This window comes from Neolamprologus multifasciatus, chromosome 18 (genome assembly GCF_963576455.1).
Source record: "Neolamprologus multifasciatus chromosome 18, fNeoMul1.2, whole genome shotgun sequence".
Taxonomy (NCBI): Eukaryota; Metazoa; Chordata; class Actinopteri; order Cichliformes; family Cichlidae; genus Neolamprologus; species Neolamprologus multifasciatus.
In genome coordinates, this window is record NC_140456.1 from 13,535,856 (window position 1) to 13,557,565 (window position 21,710).

Consider the following 21,710-nt stretch of genomic DNA (forward strand, 5'->3'; position numbering starts at 1 on the left):
TTATTAAATTACAGCTTTGTGGTCTAAATGCCCCAAGATAGCTCATGAAAGGCGGATAGACAGAAATTAATTCAGAAGGTTTTCCTTTCATTTAAAATTAAGGAATACAACCTTAATTCCAAAAAGTTTGGGTGCTGTGATGAATGTAAACAAAAACAGAATGCAATTATTTGCACATCTCATAAAGCCATATTGTAGTCATAATAGAAAAAATAAAATGCATTAATTGTTTCAAGTGAAAAGAGATAATATTTTAAGAAATAAAAAAATAGGATAATTTTCAATTTGATGATTGTCACACATCTCAAAAAAGATGGGCTAGGGCCATGTTTACCACTGTGTGGCATCCGTTCTTCTTTAAGCAACAGTCTGTAAATGTCTGGGAACTGAGGAGATCAGTTCTTGGACTTTTGGGAGAATGGTGTTCCATTCTTGTCAGATTCTAACTGCTCAACAGTCCTGGGCCGTCTTGTATCAGATGAAAGGTCTGGACTGTTGGAGGCCAGTTTGGCACATGGACACCTCTACTGTGAAGTCGTGCTGTTGTAATAGCTACAGTATTTGGTTTAGCATTGTCTTGCTGAAACATGCAAGGCCTTCCCAGAAAAAGATGTTGATGGGAGCATATACCGTAGTTTTCGGGTCATAAGCCGCTACTTTTTCCCCACACTGTGAACACTGCGGCTTATACTGACGTGCGGCTAATGCATATTTTTTTTCATGCGGCCAAAAACATTTTGCCTGGTAACAGACCAATCAAAATGATAAGTAGTGTATATCATACGGTATATATTTTTATCAGTTGTTAAGAGATGTTGTAATGTGGTTTGTGCACTGTTCCGTTAAAAAAACATAAGCAACGTAATTTGTGTGTTACGATACGTACGTAGACTTAAAGGTAGCCGTGTTACAGGCGCTGTTTGAGGGGAAAAAAGCAGTTGCAGTATGTATTTTTGTATGTTTATGTTTTTTAACGTTTATGTTACCATGTTTATGTTACCTTACGGATTAAATTAAACGTTAAAAATCCTCACGTGTAATATTTCTGTGTAAATATCTCATATTACAGGTGAAACGCATACGGCTTAAAATCCGGTGCGGCCTGTACAAGTACAAAATTGATTTTCTTTCTACAATTAGAGCATGCGGCTTTTAATCAGGTGCGCTCTGTAGTCCGGGAATTCCGGTATATTGCCCTACAACCTGTAGACCCTGCAACATAAATAGTGCATTTCCAGAGGTGCAGGCTGCCAATTTGCCATTGATGCTGATGGACCCCTATATCATCAGAGATAACAGGCATATAATATTTAATTTTGGCCTTGTCCCAGAATCTTTTGATACTATCACATACTGTAGATGATGAGATATTCAAAGTATTCACAATTTCATGCTGATGAACAGTTTTCTGAAATTGTAATTTATTGTGCAATTTGTAGTGCAGGTTTTTTTTTTCTTCATATTTGTGAACCTGTTCTTCCTCTGCTTATCTTTACTTCTGAGAAAATCTGCCTCTATGATACACCTCTCTTTTTATACCCAGTCACATTACTGATCTGTTGCTAGTTAATTAGTAAAATGGTCCTTTGGCTTCTCTCTCTCTCTCTCTCTTTTTTTTTTAAATACTTTTTTTTCAGGCTTTTATTGTCCTAGTGCTGTCCTTTTTGGGATATGTTGCTGCCGTCCATCAAACTCAAAATAAGCTAGAACTTGTCATTATAAAACAAAATGTCTCAGTTGTGAATGACAAAAAACCCCATGGGATCATGAGATTTAAAAGTCACTTCACTGTGATTTTACAGATGTCCAAACATTTTTGTAATTTGTGTTAAATAGGTGCTATATATAATCCTGTATATAGGATTAGTTGTTAGGATTAGTTGATTTTTCCCCATTTTAAAAAATAAAAATGACAAGAATGTTAAGTTACTATGACTTATCAAGTAAAGATAAAAAAAAGTTAATTTGAATATGTGTTTTGGAATTTTACCAAAATATGATAAGATATACTTGAGATGATATGAAATCCTTGTTAGGAAAGCTAAAATTAAACACGACCTATAACAAAATAATTTAAATAAGTAGAATAGCTCAATAAAATGTTATATATTTTTTTAATTAGTTAAAAATGTTAACCTATATTTTTGGCTGCTATGGGCTTCCATACTAATACTAATCGTACCGATTGGTCAGTGATGTTTGATGTGCGGGGAGGCGGGACTTAGTTGGCACGAGCTCGGCGGTGGGGGTCGACCGTGGCACGAGCCACAAATGGGTTGCCATAGCAACAGGACCCTAACGTAACGTCCGTTCATTTAAAAACCCTTCAGGTGCTGCTGTCGTCCCGTTAAGGGATCCGACGTTATTTGCTAACTTAAAGAAATTATCGTTATTCGCATTAAAACGTAGGTGGCTGAATAAAAACAAGTAAGGGTTTCTTTTATAAAAAGAAGATGGAGTTTGAGACGACTGAGACGGCACGCTCGACATCGAGTCGCCATGAGAAAAGTTTGGGGCTTCTCACTATTAAGTTTGTCAGCCTGCTCCAAGAAGCCAAGGACGGCGTCCTTGATTTGAAAGTGGTCAGTAAAACGGAGACGACGGGTTTTGTGGGTTGTTTTGGGGGGGAGCATTAAGTGGTGTTTTCCACTGACAACATTAATACAACAGATGCGAACAAAGGGCTGTCGGTCATTACGGGTCCAGTCAGGTATACTGATTTGTTTAACAGGTGGACTAACAAGCCGCCATTACCCGGACTCCTCCTTTATAGTTCCACTGATACTCAAAAGGTTTTTTTTCTTCATTAAAAAGAAAAAATATTTTTAGAGTATGTGTTGACAGAAAATTAGCTAATCATTGTATTTCATATGCTTTATCAATTTATCGTTTGTTTAATGCTAAATCAGGCCTAATTGAATTGCACTAAAATACACTTAATAAGTTTAATAGCAGACTCCCTTGAAACCTACTTTTAATGAGCGACCAGGGAGATGCCAGAGTGGCACCCTGATCCCCAGTCTTTTTGCATTATGATTAAACATGGCATTATCCTGTGATCCAGTGTCACCAGGTTCATATGTCCATGGGCTATAAGATGAAATGGAATCATCTTCTTTTAAAAGAGAAGGCTAAGACTTAACTCCTGAAATTAAGGTTTCTGCCTACCTGTCTTTATGCTCCTGAGACCTAGCAGATATCAATTGACTCCCTGTGGGATCCTGCAGTAACATATAACAATGCGGTACCCAAATCAAGTTTTTTTTCCAGTCAGTTTTATATATATATAATTGATTTCATCTATTGAATTTCCCCACTAGCAATGTCCTTAAGTATTGGGCATCCAGTAAAATTTGTAAACGACTTTCACACTCCAGTGCTCTCCTTAGAGACTTCTGTTTCATGTTAACTGCCTTTGTCAATCTCTGATCTACTTGAAGCTTTAATTACTGCAGCTGTTTGTTTGTTTGTTTATTTATTTATTTTTTATCATTGGTAGCATTTTCCCTCTCTTCTTGCCCGCCAAACTTGGGCAATGTTTACACAGCAGGTTACTCAGCCCTTTCCCTCCTCCCTTCGCCTCTGGTATTGTATAACTGGCTTCTTCTGCCAAGGAGTTTGATTTGTTGTTTTGTGCAGCTTAATTTGCCAAATTCCCTATTTCTTGGATTCACCAATGAAGCATTTCCTGCAGAAACTTCCTGGTATCTATGATGGACCTGCAAGTGTATATCTCAAGATGCTATAAACGAACAGCTGATATGGAAATATGGATGTGATGTTGATATGTCTGTCTGAATTAACAGGCTGCAGACAGCTTGGCAGTGAAGCAGAAGAGGAGGATATATGATATCACCAATGTACTGGAAGGGGTGGGGCTAATTGAGAAGAAAAACAAGAATGTAATCCAGTGGAGGTGTGAAACAAAATGTTTGCTATTTAAAAAAGTTGTTATTATTTTAATGTTTCTGTAGATTTAAAAATGCATTCAGAGTTGGTGCTTACATTAATTTAAAGATAAGCACACTTTAATTGAAGATGAAGCAGATGCAGCAAATGCTGAGAAAACATCCTTATCCTGTACATTATGTTAAGGGGTGAGAACATAGCCAGCCAAACTGAGGAGGCTTTGGAGCAGGTAAATGTCTTAAAGGCCCAAATTGCTGAGCTGGAAGCCCAAGAGAAAGAGCTGGACAACCAGAAGGCCTGGCTGGAGGAAAACATCAAACACTTGAACCATGATCCCATTGTCAACACATATCCTTTTTATGACTACATTTTTTGAAATAAATGTTTTTCTTTAGTTCACTTGGAGACGCTGCTTTTGTGCATCTCATGTCATCGCTCTGCCTTTTCTATCATATGTTGGCAGAACAGAAGTTCTGATTTTCTTTTTCATCTTAAGAATTTGTAAAATAACCAAATATTAATTTAGTTTTTTCATATTAAATGAGTAAAATATCTGTTAGTAGGGCTTGCTTTGTTTTGCAGTGAAATATCACCGGGTGTTTTTTGTAGTGTTGTCTGCATAGTTTGTAATTCTAGTTCCCTTGAGGCCCCATTTACTCAGTTCAGAGACAACAAATCCTTCTCTGATCCTTTTAACATTGTTTGCCTATTGATCAGAGAAAACACTATAAAGCAGGGATTATAAATATAATTGCCATTGTCAAGCAGTGAAATGACATCCAGGCTAATCCCGATTTGCACAATGCTCACAGTTCTTGTTTTTCAAGTTTATTGTCTCCATTTCCTTCCAACAGTAATCCGGCTTCTTTAACACTTCTACACATATAAATTTGTGACGCATGAAGACATCTGCAGCGCTTTTAGTGGAGAAACCCTTCTAGCTGTTGTGGCTCCTGCTGGGACTCAGCTGGAGGTGCCACTGCCAGAAATGGTAGTATTGCTTTGGTTGTATAGAAATGTACTGTTTTATTTGACTCTGCTATAATGAGAGCAGACGCCAGACACAGCACAGGCTTTATCTAGCAGATTTTATTACAGGTGGATAAAAGCTTGTGAGCGAGCTGCAAGATTCTCGTTACATTTGGCTTTTTATTTTGTACATAATGGCCTATGTGTGCTCTAACATCAATCAGCTAGCCTGTAACTTTGTGAGCATCTAGATATTGCTGTGATGGTAAACAGTAAAACTGTAAAGTTGCACAGAAACTAAACAGTGCAAACCTAAAAACGCTGCACATTTATCTGATAGTTTTCTGTGTTTATCACTGCAAGCATCTTATTTCATGTCCTTGTGATCATGTGATCAGTTTGAAATATTCTTAAAAAAAGATCAACTATATAACTGCTTTATTAAATGAAATACTTAATGACATGCTGCTGTTTTTAAGGGTCAGAGTGGTCAAAAGAAGTACCAGGTGAACCTGCGCAGCCACTCTGCTCCCATTCAGGTCATGCTTATCAACAGAGATTCAGATTCCAGAGTGCCTGTGGTCTTCTCTGTACCCCCCACTGATGACATCTGTCAGATGCCAACTCCACCCAGCACCCCCGCGAGCCTGCAGAGATTCCCTCTTTCAGTTTCTACTTCCAACACCAACACCACCTCCTGCTGCAGCCAGGAGTCTTTCTGCTCAGACCACCAGATGGTGCTGCCAGAACATGATGATGTGCTGACTCCGTCAGCCACCCCTCCTGACGTGCAGATGGGTAAGGATGGGCTTTAGGGTATGTGAATTTTAATGCTAAAGTTCTTCAACAAAACCACCACAGAGTTTTACTGCCTGCTAAAGAAGCTGCGGTGAACACATGTGTAATAAAAATTTTGCATTTGTAGTCAAGAAAAACTTCTACAACTTGAGTCATTTGTGAAATTTAAAGTGGCCTCAGAAGAAACTTCTGACATAGTGACCAATTCATAAAAACTAGGTTTAATTTCTGATGTTCAGTTTTTGTTGGAACAGTTTTTATTGCAGTTTATTGTTTGATAACAGCATTTTGGTTATTTTGTAAATGATTTAATTGCTAGCCACATGTTTAGTGAGAGCTGTTAATTATAGATGTAATTTTCTGCTAAAAAAGAGCATTTAATACGTATTTTCATTAGAAGACTTCATTTCCTTTGTTGTAGACTTGGAAGTTACTCATGTTTAGTTAGGAAAAGAAAGTTTTCAGGAAGCCATTATATGTTGTTCTGATGTCGGTCAGTTTATGTGTTGTACACCCCTTTTTTTAAAGTCCTATATAAAGACTATCGTTTCTATAAAAAAAAAAGAAAATGTATCGAACATCATATATTCTTAAAAGAATGAATGTGTCCTAACACACATGATAGTGTGTTTTCTTTAAAGAAAGACACACTGTCAATGTTAAACAAACAGGTCTACTATGAGTGATGGGTGCTTTTGCTGTTACATTTAATTTGTAAGCACTGCCCGTCATTTAACTGCTTTTAACAATGGAGTTTGCGTTCTTCTTTCTGTAGTGCCAGATTGTTATGGATGATAACTATAAATCTATAGTTATAAATCCCATGCATGTTGGCTTAAAGAAAGAAACTGATGAAATATTTTAGATATAATGTGAAGGTAGTATAAACTGGCCTCAAGTTACAGTTGCGCATGTTGTTTCTGAACTTCAGTGCCTATTTTAACAGAATAAACTGCATGTGTGGTCCTGATTTTTAACACTTTAATGTATTTAAACCTCAGGGGGGCCCAGGCCCAGTCTAGATAAATGGGAGGAGGGTTGCGTAAGGGCATCCGGCGTGAAATCGGTGTCAGAATAAAACGTGCAGATGTGTCCTCTGTGGTGACCCCTCAGGAGCAGTCAAAAGTGCTTCCTTCTTCATTTAAGGATTTCACTTCTGGTATTTTTGATGTTCACATAGTCATGTCTGGTCATGGCCAGATGCATTGCAACACTCCTTGGCATATTACTACAACCGGTACTGTGCAGCCTTTGCTGGCATTTATTCAAAAATAGTTCCTTAACAATACCAGACATTACCAAATCTACACCATAACTTTCAAGGTGAAGAAAAACTTGCATTATCATTATTTTTAATGGTACATAGAGGTAAATGTAATTCTTGTAATTCACCGTGTAAAATTCTCAATTTGCTATTTACTTTTTAGTATCTGGTTATAAAGGTGTTTGTCAACAGCACTGGAATGCAAAATGATTGGCCTGTCAGTCTTATAAAAATATCAGAGGATCTCCTGGTTGTTTAACTGTATTGCAGGATGGCTTCAGGGAAATGTTTTGCCTACAGACACAGTCCAGACAGACTCAGCTTCCAGTAAACCACACACACAACATCAACATGGAAGTCATAGATGTTTTATTGTGAGGTAACGTGGAAACAAGCCTCACTTGACAGGAAGCTGCTTGTCAGTCAGTTGTCTAGTGAGTTCTGAGCCACTGAATGTGGAGCTTGTGTATTAAAATAGTGGCAATTCCAAAACGGTTGATGCAGTACTTTTCTTAAAACCCTTTAAAGAAACCGAAAAGTCTGCACTTTAATCAGATTTTGATCAAGTTGCAAAATTATGAAAATGTGTCACTGTCCACGGACAAACGTGAAATTGATTATGTAAATGTGATTGATTTATTGTTTTAAAAGTATTGCTGTTTATCAGCTGACTTAGAAGTATTAGCTGTTGTAGAGTCTTGACATGCGGGAACAGCAGAAGTTATTATTTGCTACTTTCTTCTGTAATACTATACAGTGCTAATATCTTGAAACAAAAAATAAAACTGCTGTCTGTCACGATGTTCCCTCTCTTAGCAAGCTGACTTTCAGAGTTACATGAACCAGATCTAGGCCATAAGAAAAGAATCTAAAGTCTTAGGAAAACTGTAGCGTCAGTATGCACAGTTTGACCCATTTCTTTGCAGATTTACTTCAATCTCTTGTAGCTTGTGAAAAAATGATAAACAAGGAGAGTATGAACAAAATTTTGCACAGAAAACTTGATCTTCAATAACCTCAAAGTGCTGTTAATATGGGACAGTTTCATTTTTCTTTATCCGATTCTCTGGAATAACATTCTCCACCTAAATGAGTCATAAGATATCAAATTTCTCCCAATGGCAGCTACTTGACAACTTGTTTACACTGCTTAAAGGTTGCCTCACCACCTGCCTAATACTGTGGAAAAATACACTTGTGCAAAACAGCTCCGGCCCCTCTGAGTATGGTCACAGGACCTCTGAAGTTATCCTGTGGTGTCCGGCACCAGGATGCCTGCAGTGGGTCTTGTAGGCACTCCCTTAATTTGACTTGTTTTTGTACATTTCTGTAATGCTGAGACTGGATTCCATGCAACCTGCGGGCAACCTGTTAAGCTGTGTAGAAGAGTTATAACAGTATTTAGGTGGGTGGTGCTTGTAACATCCACGTTGATGCCAGTTTCCCTCCATCAGAATATTGCATTGCGGTGCCATATACTTCACTGGTTTTAATGTGGCTAATCATTGCATATGTTCATGTGGCTTTATTAAAAAAAAAAAGACTTCCAGTATATCTGACAGATCGACAGCTGACAGCTCTAAGTTTTATAGAGGATGAGTCAGAGTTGCACTAAAAGTAGAAGAGTGTCAAAGCGAAACCCAGTCTGACCATCCTTCCAGAAAATAAAAAAATGAGGAATTGCGCCAACAAAATCACAAGACCTTTCACTGAATGATTTTTACTTACTCAACATTTGGAAACACTTGGAATCTGTAAAATGAAAGCTTATGGTATGTTTTGCACAGTGGTGTGTAGATGCGAAGCCAGTGTATAGGGTTGGGTGTGTTTATTTTTTTTGTACATTAAGAATGAGTTAGGTAAAAATAATTCAGATTTAAAGTGGGCCATGTATAGGATTCTTTTCAGGCATGACCTCGTGGACATTAATAAATTAACAGCCTTTTGGCATTAACTTCTTATTTACTGGACAAATGAGAGTGGTGGTAATCATGTTTTTCAAACTCTTACATTAAAGTAAACAAGTGCACATTCCAAAATTTGTTGTTTTCTGCCTCCAGATAACTTAATCCTTCATTATGAGGTTAAGTGACCTTGTTTCGACTCCTCATTCTGTCTGCAGTCTATCACGGTCGACCAGTGATGGGGTTGGAGCAGCAGGAGATGGACCTGGTGGACCAGGAGTTCCAGTCTGTTCTGGATGTGAGCAGCCTACTGAAGCTCAGTGCCACTGGAGACCACATGAAGGATAACCGAGAGGGTGAGGCCCAGGGATTTGAATACAATCAGAAGAGTCTTTTTCCTTTTTTTAATGTTTACTTCACATTTGTTTCAGTTCTGATTCAGTTGACGCTCTTAGGTCTAAGCATGCTTTTATTTAATGTTTTTTCTTTCAGTGGGAGGAAAGGAATGAATTGTTTACAGATATGCTACAAATGGTCCAGAACAGTGAACGTTTTGCACCACAGTGGAATAGAAACATGTTTTTAATTTTCTTTGTAGGAGCTGTTGACCTGATTGATGAACTCATGTCCACTGATGGTAAGCATCACAGCACCTGTTTTAACTACATCCAGTATCTACGCTTAAATATATATTGCTGCTAACCCCTCCACAGCAGTGCATTGCTTGGCTTCCATTCATTGCCCCAATTTTCTGTAATGCTGTCTAATTGGGGGCACACTTACCCCTAACTACTGGAGGTAGTCTACCTACATATAGACCTCCATAAAGTCCTATTTCAGATAAACTGAGACCCCTAACTCTGTTATAAAGCTCTCTGGTTTTACCTTTCAGACCTTAGGCATCACTAATGTGTCCATTTTAACGACTGGAGGTCAAAGAGAAGACATTCAGATGATGATTAACAGATGATCCTGAGTTAATGCTAACATCCTGATGCTTAGCAGGTTTATTATTTGACATATTTAACATCTTAATTTGGCATATTAACATTTCCCAAAAAGTTGCTTCTGTTCTCCTGGACGTAGTGCTTTCAGTGGGAGAAACATTTCATCAGTCATCCAAGTCATCCACTTCTAAGTCAGTCAGTCTAAAGAAGAAATGCTGTTCTGACAGCACAACTCTTTGGGCTTAAACTCAGAAATAAAAGTGTAAAACTACAGAATAAGTTCTGGTAGCTCATTGTTCAAAACATTTTTGTTAATTAAGAAAAGGAAAATTTCTATAGTAGACTACAAAAAAAACAGGAATGTTAAACATGAATATAAAATGTTATTTAATTGTTTATCTATTAAAGGAGCTGTAAAACTTATGAAAATACAGATGAAAGTGTAAATGTTTGCCCTCCTTGACATTTTCCAAAGCAGTGCAGCGGGCTGGATTGTCTTTGTCGGGCCAATTCTGAACTCTGGGCCTTGCCTTTCACATCCTGATCTAGGTCCTAAATCATCAACAGCTGGAATCTGTGTTCAGTGTGGGTGCCATCTTTTCATTTTTGCACTGATTCCTTTCTCCAAATTCAGGTATAGACTACAGCTTCAACCTGGATGACAACGAGGGAGTGTGTGACCTGTTTGATGTGCAGATCCTGAATTACTGATGTCTGACGGTGACTCTGATGCACACTCTTACAATCTTGAGAAGCACTTTCTGCCTCTTAAAAACTGTAAAGATTTGTCCTATTTTGTTAAAATTTCATAGATGATGCTTTGATATACCACTGTCATCTTACAAAAACAAAAAACAAAGACTTCACTAATGTGCACCTCATAGCTAAACATATCCAGACACTGTCCAGCAAAAACAAGTGCCTGATTTAATGAACCATAAGGTATTTATAAAGCCATGAGCCACGAGGTCTCAAGTAAACAGAGAAATCCTTCACATTCCTCACATTCCTGCTGCACTTTTGTGTCTCTGTATTTTTCCACATCCAGCGGAAAGCTTGAGTTGTTGATAACTGTTTTCCTTTGCACAGCTTATCCACTTTTGGGACTGTAACAGTGTTGTAGATAAGTTGAACTTTGCAATAACATTTCAGTATTTGCTTCTTTGATGATCCGGTTCAGGAGATGTAAGCTTTGTCTTCATGCAGTACGTCTTCATCTATTCAATTTCCCAGTTAAATTTCAACCACCGTTTTGTATTTATTGAATTAATGTTTTGGCTACATTTTGTTTACCTTGTTTTTGTGAAAATGTCAGAAAGTTTTCTTTTCTAAATTATTGTGATACTGCCATTTTAGGCCTCAGTTTATCCTATCATTAGTTAAATAATTGAATATTTTTACTTATTTAATTTAAAAAAAAAGTAGTTCAGGTTTGAAACTGAAGTTAGTTGACTGCCTTAATCATAATTTAATTTAATTTGTTGCACTTTTGTTCTAAATATAGTACAATTGCAGAGTTGTTTTTTTTGTATACTTCCTTTTTTATTGTAAGAAATATTGTTTATGTTCTCAATAAATCAGTTAAATGAGCACAGTTGTATTTGCAAAAGAAATGCATGTAAGGAAAATGAACAAAAATCACTCGAATGCAAATTTTGAGTCTGAAACAAATAATTGTTTTCAAAATTGTCTTGAATCACACAGAAGGTATGCAACAATTCAAATTGGATCAACCCCTCCCCCCCCTTTTTTTCTTTTTTGGCTCAATGAAGTGTTTTGCTCTTTTAACAGATGGATAACATCTCTCAGATGCTTTCCACAGTGTGTGACCTGCAGTATACACCAATACTTGAGTTCCACCAGCTGGGATGCAGGGAAAAAAAATATTAAAGAATAATAAATAAACCTCACATCTAATGAATAGAAAATGAATGACACAAGTAAACATTCGATTGTATACATTTTGTCAAAATGGAGCAAAAAAGAATAACAAGTTGCAACAGACATCAAAAACATTTGAACTATGCAGTATCCTGTTTATATCTGTCAGGGTTAATGATGCCGATGCTGGACGGTAAGGGTAATAATTAATATATGAATGTGTCCAGCCCTCCCTCTGTCTGCAGCTACACATTTTCTAAGGAATTTCAGCTCAGTGGTAAACCCATATGTAGTGATAAAGTACGATTACAAACTTGTCGTCATTGCCTCATAAAAAAGTGTTTTTTACCCCGCTGTGCAGCCTCGGCTCTCAGTGCAGAGGCGCGAATCTGTGTGTGGAAAAATGTGTGTTTCAGATGTTCCTAGGAATTCAGGAAACAACAAATGTGGCGTTCCCACATCAAACCAAAGTCCCAGTGGATGTAGATGTATCACACGATTCTGAAACACCAGCAGCGCAGTACAGCAATTTGGTTGATGGTTAATGTTTGGTTTGTTTGTTTTGTTTTGTTTTTTTAAAAAGTTTTCAGGATACATCCTGAGCTGAGAAAAACAGACATTTGGCAAACATACAGAGGTTCAAAGTCTTTGCTCACCCTTTCATAGGTGCACGATATAATATCTGGTTTACAGGCTGTGCAGATTATTACATGAAATGGGTCTGGAGTTTTTATTCATGGTTGATTGTAATTAAACAAGGCACTATTTCAACAAAGCTGAAGTTCCAGCAGGTCTGGTTTTTCTTTCCTTTGTGGGTGTTTTTAGTGTGTAATGCAGAGAGAGTTTAGTAATAAATCTTAACTGTGTGGGCAGAGTGCAAGTTTCTGGTGAAATTTCAGAGAAGCACAAGTTAACTTGAAGATCTGATTAAAAGGATAGTTAGGTCCATAAGTATTTGGAGAATATTTTTATGTAATTTTACCTCTGTTCACCACCTCAGCAGATTTTTTAAATCAAACAATAAATTTGATTTAAACATGATTAATGTACTGACTTTATAGCTACACAGCCTCCCATGTTCAGAGGTTTAGATGTAACTGGACAGTTGAGAAGCAGAATAATGGAAAACTAAACAAATATCTGCATTTGGTTCAAAGTGTTGAGCTTGTATTTGGTAACTGTCTACTGAACTCCTTATATTATGTCCCGCAAGATATTAAAAAAAGGGTGAGGTAGGACATCATTAGGTTGAAAAATGCAATCTAGTATGTTCTTTAAAAGAAGGCCAGCTCAAAAACAAGACCTGAAAAACCACAGAAAGCAACTAAAGTGGAATATTGCAGAATTCTTTCCTTGGTTTAAAAAAACAAAAAAACAACCAAGAACACTGGGGAGGAGGTAGACATATTATTGGCAAAGTCTACTCTCCAGATACACCCTCATGATAAATGATCAGCACAGTGTGTTTCACAAGGTGCAAAGCGCTGGTTACATTCAGCAACATGAAAGACAGATTAGACTTTCCTTTTTTTTTTGATAAATGAAACCAAGATGAACTTTTATCAGACTGATACGACAAGAAACATATGGAGGAAGAGAGAAATGACTCGTGATATGAATCAAACCACATCATCTGTCAAACATAGTGGAGGCAGTGTTATGGCATTGGCATGGCTGCCAGTGCAACCAGGTCACTAGTGTTTGATGTGCCTGCTTATAGAAGTAGCTGGATGAATTATGAAGTGTACAGGCCTGTACTCTCTGCTCAGATAGCATTTTACAGTGCACACGGAAAAAACCCAAAGCATCCTGGAAAATCAACCCAAGAGTTTCTCGAGGCAGAGAGCTGGGATATTCTTAACTTGCCACTTGGTCACCTGACTTCAACTTAGAAAAGCATGGTTTTTGAATCCACAAAAACAAGCAGCAACTGAAGTAGCTGTAGTAAGAGCCGAGTGGAGCATCTCAAGAAATGAAATGCAGCAGTTGGTGATGTCCATGGACTTGGATTTTCATCCAGCTATTAAAAATAATCCTTATATCTAAAATTAATTTCCAGAATTTGAAAACGGAGCACTGTGTATAATAATGTCTGTAATTCTTGAAAATTTAATGCAATACTTGAATTAGTTCTCAGTGAAGCCACTGTGGTGGATGTCATTGTCCAAACGCTAATGGATACTACTGTAAATAAATACATCTACTCCTGCAAAGAGTAACTACAAACTGTCTCAACAGGTCTTTTCATAAAATATATGTGGCTGAAATGTTTGTTCTCCTCAACAGAGGGCAAAAGTAATATATATTGGAGCTCTTTGAAACCAGCACATAAACTGTTCACTTTGGCAGAAAAAGACTGTTTTTAGGAACAGACTGTTAAAACTAGTGGAATTTTTGAACAGTTTAATGATTTGCAAGCATTTTGCTACTGCTGCTACACCCTACATCAACAAAAGCTTTATATGCTCTCCTGCTGGACCTTGTGTGCATATATAGACACATAGACCTCACTGACATTTTAGTCATGTCTCATATTGAGAATGTGTTTGTCTCTTGGGATGCAGTGTGGGAGTTGAATGACATTTCCATCCCCTCCTCCACATTAGTTTCTGTTGTTTTGCTTCCCCTCTTCCTTCGCTGCGCTTCAAACTTCTTGGCCACTCTCATCATGTGCATCTTGAAGGAGGACCCCACAAAGGCATAGAGGATCGGGTTCAGACAGCAATGAGTGAGAGCCAGGCTTTCTGTCACCTGAGCCGCCTGATCAAGCACCTTACTCGTCCCGCAGTGGGTCACTAAACTGTAGACTGTATCCATTGCCCGATACACCTTAACCACGTTGTAAGGCAGCTGAGTCATCACAAACACCCCTACGACAATGAGAAGGACACGCAGAGCTTTCCACTTCTTCCCTCTGCTCTCTTCAGGGAGGCCCCGGAGTGCACAGCCCACCCGCCAGTAGCAGGTCACCATGACCAGCAGAGGAAGTAGGAATCCCAACAACACCTCCACCACCTCTAGGACAGCTTTACCTCCTCGAGCCATAGATGAAGGATAGATGGTTAGACAGATATTTCTATCAGATGCCTGCCTCACTTCTGAGAGTATTAAATCAGGAAGGCCAAGGAGGAAAGCTGTCACCCAAACAGCTAAACACACCTTCCAGCAGCATTTCCTGGTGAACGCCCTCTGTAGCCATCGTCTTTGGTCTCTATCCTGTGCTCTGACCAGCGATAAATAACGATCCAAGCTGATGCACGCCAGCAGCAACATGCAGCAGGTGAAATTCACTGTGTAGCAGGCGGACACGATTTTACAAACAACCTCCCCTAGCTCCCAGCCCCTTGCAGCATCAGCAGCCCAGAAAGGGAGCGTGAGGAGCAGGAGCAAGTCGGCCACAGCCAGGTGGGTCAAGAAGGCATCTGTCATGGTCTTCAGGCGTTTGTGGTAGGCATAGACAGCCACGACTAAAACGTTTCCAGCCAGTCCCACCACCAGACACACGGTGTACATGATGGGCAGGAAGAGGGCCGCGAAAGATCGGATGTCCCCTTTCTCGCATACGGCAGGATAGTCATCATAGGTGAAGTTGTAGGTGGTGTTTTCATAGTCGTAGTCTTCCTCTGAGAAATCCATGTTGATGATATAAAACTGTCAAGGGAAATACAGACGTAAACATTCACAAAAATATACATCCCCAGAGTGATACAAACAACAAACACTTGCAGGATTTATATACGAGGCAGATTTAAATCCAGTTCTTGAGATATGACTTAACTGCAGTAATTCAGGGCAGTCATTTAGAATTTCCTTGATTATCCTCTTAGAAAAAAACCAAAAACCCTGAAACCTTAGAGATTAACCAAATGAAACTTTATTTAAGTTGTAAGAGCACTGTATTTTTCATTCTCTTTCAAGCTTTTCTTTTTTCCTGTCCTTCGGTCTCTCTTGATCATTCTTAGTAAAAGCTATGACTGCATGCGTAATGGTGCATTCTCAACAAAACCAAAGAAGAGGGCATAGTACATTTGTGCATGTTAAAATATTGCAACATTGCTGAAAAACAGCCTAAGCATGAACCAGCTGGGGTTCTCCTGACACCACTGACAAATCAGAAATGGAGGATGCGGAAATGATGATTGGAGTGGTCTGGTTAAACTTTGCTTTTAGATAAAACACAGAGAAAATGAACTCAGTTTGGAGAAAGGTAGGCTACATTGTAACATCTGAAAGTATGTTGCTGTAACGTGATTGGTTGCCGTGCTCCTCCTCTTTTTAGATGTTGGGGACAAATATCTGAGGGGAAAAGTTGGTTTGCTTTTTGTATGAACACACCATATTATTATTGTAATAATATGGTTAAGTATAGGCTGACCCACTCTCATCGAAACAATAGATATGAGTACAGTGAAATTAATCTGCAAAATGAATAATGATTGATTATGATTAAAAAAGAAGAAAATGTCACAGGAACCCCAAATTCCAAAACCCAAGTTACAGCAAGGTTAATATGTCATATGATGTGCTTCGTATTTTTAAGGTAAGGATGTCAGTAACGCTAGCACAAATTCCCAAAAGCCATACAGCTTTGGGGTTTATGATCCCCTCGAATATGCATACAAAAAAACAATGAAAAAGTTTTCCTCATGAAAATTCAATCAACAACTTTAAAGGCAAGTGGCCATTAGTGTTATAGAGAAGGGTGCAACCAGAGGACGCATTCGGCCATGGCTGTAGTTTTAAAACCGAGTGCTGTAGTTCTCATTTCTATTTTCTCTGTTTTCTTCTCAGCTTCAGTTTTTTTGTATTTTCAAGAGTTTCACTTTTGCGAGAAATGCTGAATGAGAGATTGTTCTGAGGGAGTGAAGTCAGTGCAACAGAGGTCAGGATGTATACCACAGGTAATTCATATAACCACTCCTCAAACACAAGAATACTGAACAAATTATTTAGCTTATTGGTTAAAAGAAGAGAGGGATTTTGTTGTAAAAATACTGAAAAAAGCAAAAAGCATTTCATTTCACCGTGTCTTTAAACATTCTGCTTGAGCAACAGTGTGCACATTACTTGGCAGGGGGACTATCTTAAATCAAGAGGGAACACAAATTAGAAACTGACAAAAATAAATCAAAATTTAGCGCCACAATTCCTGTAAAGCTGCAGGCAACTATAGATCTGATGTCTGGATTTTATGTTCCTATTACAATAAAACAGTAAAATACAACACTGCTAAGCTGAAAGCAGAACTGGAGCCACATTAGGAAACATTTAGAAACTTCACGTTCCCTGGGCTTAAGAAAATACACGTAAAGAAGAAATACTGCAATCTGGAAACAGTTGTGTGACTGTGTGTTAATTATTCTGTCGTGGTGCTATCAGTGGTAACATCTGGACACCATGCCCTGACTTGAACTCTTCCTCCCTTTTTGTACCTTCACTTTGATAAATAAAACAAGTTCATTTAGCCTCCGTGCAGACTGATAAGTCCAAAGTGCACTAGTTTCTACCAGTGCATGTTATCAAATTTCCCTGGAGATCCTCTTGCAAAGATTACAGCACATTAATCTCCTCTCCATTGACTTTCACAGGGGAATATTATTGTTGCCACTACATTCATTTGACAACTACATTTATAATTATCTTCAAAGTGTTCCCCTTTTTTAGACATTGATTTCGAGGTTTTTATAGTCAAGTTCGGAGCACGAGATACCCACATTTTTTCACTTCTATACACAAGTAAATGATCAACAAATAAAGTGCAATGGCACGGGAAATATTTAGAGAACCATGTCAAACATTTGCACAGACTGACTCAATCAAGGTTGTTTGTAATAGGTTTTTTCCCCTTGTAAAATAAACTGTAGACACAACACTACTGGCAGTATCTTCATTACTTTTGCCTCGTTATATGGGTTTATCATGTGGAATGTTTTTCAGTTAACTGTTGGGCATTATTAAAAGGCCATTGGTTGTTTTCTGCAGAGCAACTATATTCAGAAAAGCATCCTTTCTGTATGTAATGTCATAGTCATGGACACTTACATTAAACATGGCCAAAGTTCTTCATCCTAGACTATTGTCCCAACACCCAACACAGCATTCAGACCATGACTCTCACGGGGTGAGGATGATCATTAGAAAGGTGGTGGATCAGCCCAAAATTACACAGGAAGAGTTGTTATCTGATCTGAAGAATTTGTGAGTAAAATGCCATCCGTAACAAACTATACATTAATAGATAGAAATCTTGCAGTTCCTGCAACGTCCCCCTGCTCAAGAACAGACATGTACAGGCCAGTGAACATTTAAATGATTCAGAGAAGGCTTGGGAGAAAGTGCTGTGATCAGATGAAACCAAAATCAAGCATGGAGCATGGAGGTGGAAAAATGTCCTGGGACTGTTTTTATGCCAAGGGTACAGGACAAAATCTTGGACAAGTACCTTCTTCCCTCAGCAAAAACACTAAAGATGGGTTGTGGATGGTTCTTCCAGCATGACAATGACCCAAAACATAGCGCCAAGGAAACAAAGGAGCACAATATGGTCATGGACCATGAATCCCACTCAATGGTCACTATAGCTTACCCTATATGTCTTACCCTATCTCTACCATCCTGTCACACCAATCTCCTGCATGTCCACCTTCACTACATCCATGAATCTTCTCTGTGGTCTTTCACTTCGTCTTCTGCTCCAAAAGTATTTGCTCGTCTGCCTTCACACCCACATGAACTTGGGTGAGATCCCATTTTTAATCTATAGGGTTTAATGTGATATCAGCCCACCCAATCTATAACGGCTTTAACTCTCCAGGGAAGGCTTTCCACAAGGTTTAGGAGTGGGTATATGGGAATTTTCAACCATTCTTCCAGAAATACATTTCTCTAATTCATCCCAAAGGTTCTGTCAGGTTGAGGTCAGGACTCTGTGCAGGCCATTTAAGTTCTTCCACACCAAATCTGCCCAACCATGTCTTTAAAGACCTTGCTTTATGCACTGGTGAGATTCCAGTCATGCTGGAACAGGAAGGGACCATCCCCCAACTTTTCCCACAAAGTCAGAAGAATGAAACTGTCCTTTCACTGGAATAAGAATTCCTTTCACTGGAATCACAGGCCTCAGATAAAGTCCTGAAAAAACAACCCCCACCCCCTCCACTAAACTTTACACTTGCACAGTGCAGTCAGGAAAGTAACGTTCAAACCATTTCAGTGTTGCCTCTATAACTTCATCTCAAAACTATTCAACATAAGCTGTCCCTCTGATGTTTTCATTTGTAATAAATAAATAAACAAAATAAAATAAAGCATTATCGAGAAAGACAAATACGATTTAGAGAACTACTCTGGCCAAGAGGCACATCAGATATGACATCAGAGCAGTGGAAATTTTTACTCTGGCCCGATTAGTCTTAGTTTAGATCTAACTGTTTCAAGACACAGAGTTGGTTGGATGCTTGTGGATCCTGCTGTGTAGCACTGAGAAGGAACTGTGATGGTTTGAGAGGATCTTTGTGTGACAAGGTTGATTTATTGTAATTTATTCAGAATTCAAAGGAACACCTAAGTCAACATCTTGGAACGACAAACAATCATCATCTGTTTGGAGTTTATAGTGAACATTATCTCTCCACCACAGCTGGTTATTGCTGTGGTCCACCCTCCTTGAATGTGGTTCTGCCCCAGGTTTCCTCCTCTAGAAATTGTTTTTTACTCCTCACTGCCACCATTGCTAACTTGATATGAAGTTGAATCACTTGTCCTTTAACAGGACAGTGAGCAAACCACCATAACAGATGACCTGGCCTCCTTACTCCCCCAGCATAGACCCAACAGAGATGGCTTGGGATGAGCTGGATTGTAAAGTGAAGGGAAAGCAACACGTGTTCAGCATATGTGAGAATGGCTTCAGAATAAACATCTTAAGGAAAAATTACAAAAACTAATTAAAGTAAAACTCTTATCAAAGCGTAATGTTAAGGAAGGATTTATTATTTGGTGATTATATATTATATTCTGCTATTCCCTATATCTTAACATATTCTACTGTTAAATAGTCTGGTCTGTTTTTGTTGATGTTACTGTACTGGAGCAACTGTAACCCACATAATTTCCCCAGGAATAAATAAAGTATGCTGATTCAGATTCAGATTAAAGACATATGTTGGTTTACGATGGGGTTATTTACACAACCCCAGTCGGTCCAAGCTCACAACCATCCATAATGAGAGCCTGATTCTTGATTGAAGGTTTCTTCAAGATTTCTTGCTATGGAAATGGACTTTTTTACACCCAGCCAACAAAGGGCTGCTCAAGGAGGAAAATTGATGATCTTTTTGTGCAATAATGCTCCTGTTTAAAGTTTACTGAGTTCTGGGACAGAACAGAATTCGTAGTTGCTCTTTAGTTTTACTCTGCACTGTAGAAAACAGTATTAAATGAATAATAATAACTGAGTTGATAAGTTCAAAAATTTCAGTCGTACTATGTTAAAATATAGTCATTTACATGTGAAAGTCCTACACTTAAATAGATGAGAAAAAGGCCATACTCTCACTAATACATGTTTATCTTCGTACAAGCTTGTAAAATACCTTATCATTTCTTTTTAGTGGATCTGGTGTATTTAAAGTATAAATGATAAAGTGAAAGTACCTCATATTACATGCTGTGCTTGAATAAATATCTGCATGTCACTCCACATTGATTCATCAAAACAATCTAAGAACCAGTTACAATAAATCACATTTCTAATATTACTTTAAAATGTACTTGCTGCTGATTATTTTACATTCATTTGCATGTAAGGCTATTTAAATCTTTATTTTACTGAAAACTTTACTGGAATGCGTGACTCAAGTAAATATCTAACTTCTTATTCAATAACTGCTTTATTATAATGTTTCTGACTTCTGTTTTTTAATACCTACATTACGAACAACTGACAAACAAACAGACTTAAATCACTCAGTAATATAAAATATTACAAAAATAAATGAATGGTGACTGCATAGTACAGGTGGAAAAAACGAACTCACAACAAACCTGTCTCTCGTGTTCACCGTAAATCTAAGCAGCCAATCAGCTTTTAAAACAAAGCTTGCATGAATACAATAGAAACATGAATATGTTTCACAGATACATAAAGATGTTTGATATTTACTCACTGTGTCTTATTAACGATCGGTCCCGTGTGCACAGCGAGCTCCGCTCCAAGCTGCTGACCGGCTTCAGACTGCTCTGAGGAGGTACGTTTGATTTGACACCAGCGCAGCGCGTGTGGGCGGGAAGTAAAAACAACAACAAAAAACCAAATCTGTATGTGAGTTTGATCGATTCAGATTTTTTATTTTAAAGTTTTTGTTTATTTGAAAGGGTAAGCATGTAACACCACTGCATTTATTTTATTTACCTAAACTATTTTTTTGCAATTAATGTGCAGGAGTGGATTATTGTAAGGGACAGAAACTGCCATTGTGAAGTTTCCATTTGTTTCTCCACTGCAAATTGAATACGACTCTGTATTCATAAATACTAAAATAAAGACTCAAGCTTTGGATTTAACAGAAAGCACATGTGGAGATTTTCGGGGTGCTCAGCGGGCATACCTCGCTCCAGTATTTAAAACAGATGTATGTAGGCCCCACAGTAAAAACAAGAAAGAAGCAAAGGATTTACTCAGGGAATCTGGCTGTGCCATCTGGTGCTTTGTTTTCGGGTTTCTCTTCACGTAAATGAAAAACTCCAGCAGAAGCTGGTGGAGAAAATGCACAAAATTCTGCACAAATCAAGGAACTGAACCTTACTGATGCTCAAATGCTCCCACTGACGTCCCACCAGTGCTTGGAGGAAACCTATGCACATCCCTGGAGATGACACATGCAGACACACTTGTTACTCTGCATTTGAATACTGTATCCCCACTAAGCCACATCCATAACTCCAAACCTTACACTAAACTTACCCGAACACAGTTTTAACACCTTAAAAACCAACTTGCTTTGCAGCAGTTCTCATAAAGCACAAATTGTTCTAAGC

At 38.2% G+C, this 21,710-nt stretch overlaps 2 protein-coding genes across 3 annotated transcripts; one reads left to right on the forward strand and one right to left on the reverse strand.

Moving 5' to 3' along the window:
* The first annotated feature begins 2,250 nt into the window (after positions 1 to 2,250).
* On the forward strand, positions 2,251 to 11,381 carry e2f5 (E2F transcription factor 5). 2 transcript variants are annotated; one of them, XM_085141646.1, is made up of 8 exons: positions 2,251 to 2,582; positions 3,807 to 3,916; positions 4,096 to 4,257; positions 4,792 to 4,900; positions 5,364 to 5,676; positions 9,063 to 9,200; positions 9,443 to 9,481; positions 10,426 to 11,381. In XM_085141646.1, exons 1-8 carry the CDS (start codon positions 2,454 to 2,456, stop codon positions 10,500 to 10,502), a joined length of 1,077 nt encoding a protein of 358 aa, XP_084997772.1. In that variant the 5' UTR covers positions 2,251 to 2,453; the 3' UTR covers positions 10,503 to 11,381. The 2 variants fall into 2 exon arrangements, with proteins under 2 accessions (XP_084997772.1, XP_084997770.1); XM_085141644.1 differs by having other exon boundaries at positions 2,253 to 2,582; positions 4,096 to 4,249; positions 4,784 to 4,900; positions 5,358 to 5,676.
* Positions 11,382 to 14,058: 2,677 nt separating this feature from the next.
* On the reverse strand, positions 14,059 to 20,912 carry ackr4a (atypical chemokine receptor 4a). The gene is made up of 2 exons (XM_085141626.1): positions 20,840 to 20,912; positions 14,059 to 15,323 (listed from the first exon to the last, which is right to left on the reverse strand). Exon 2 carries the CDS (start codon positions 15,306 to 15,308, stop codon positions 14,202 to 14,204), a length of 1,107 nt encoding a protein of 368 aa, XP_084997752.1. The 5' UTR covers positions 15,309 to 15,323; positions 20,840 to 20,912; the 3' UTR covers positions 14,059 to 14,201.
* Between the last annotated feature and the right edge of the window lie 798 nt (positions 20,913 to 21,710).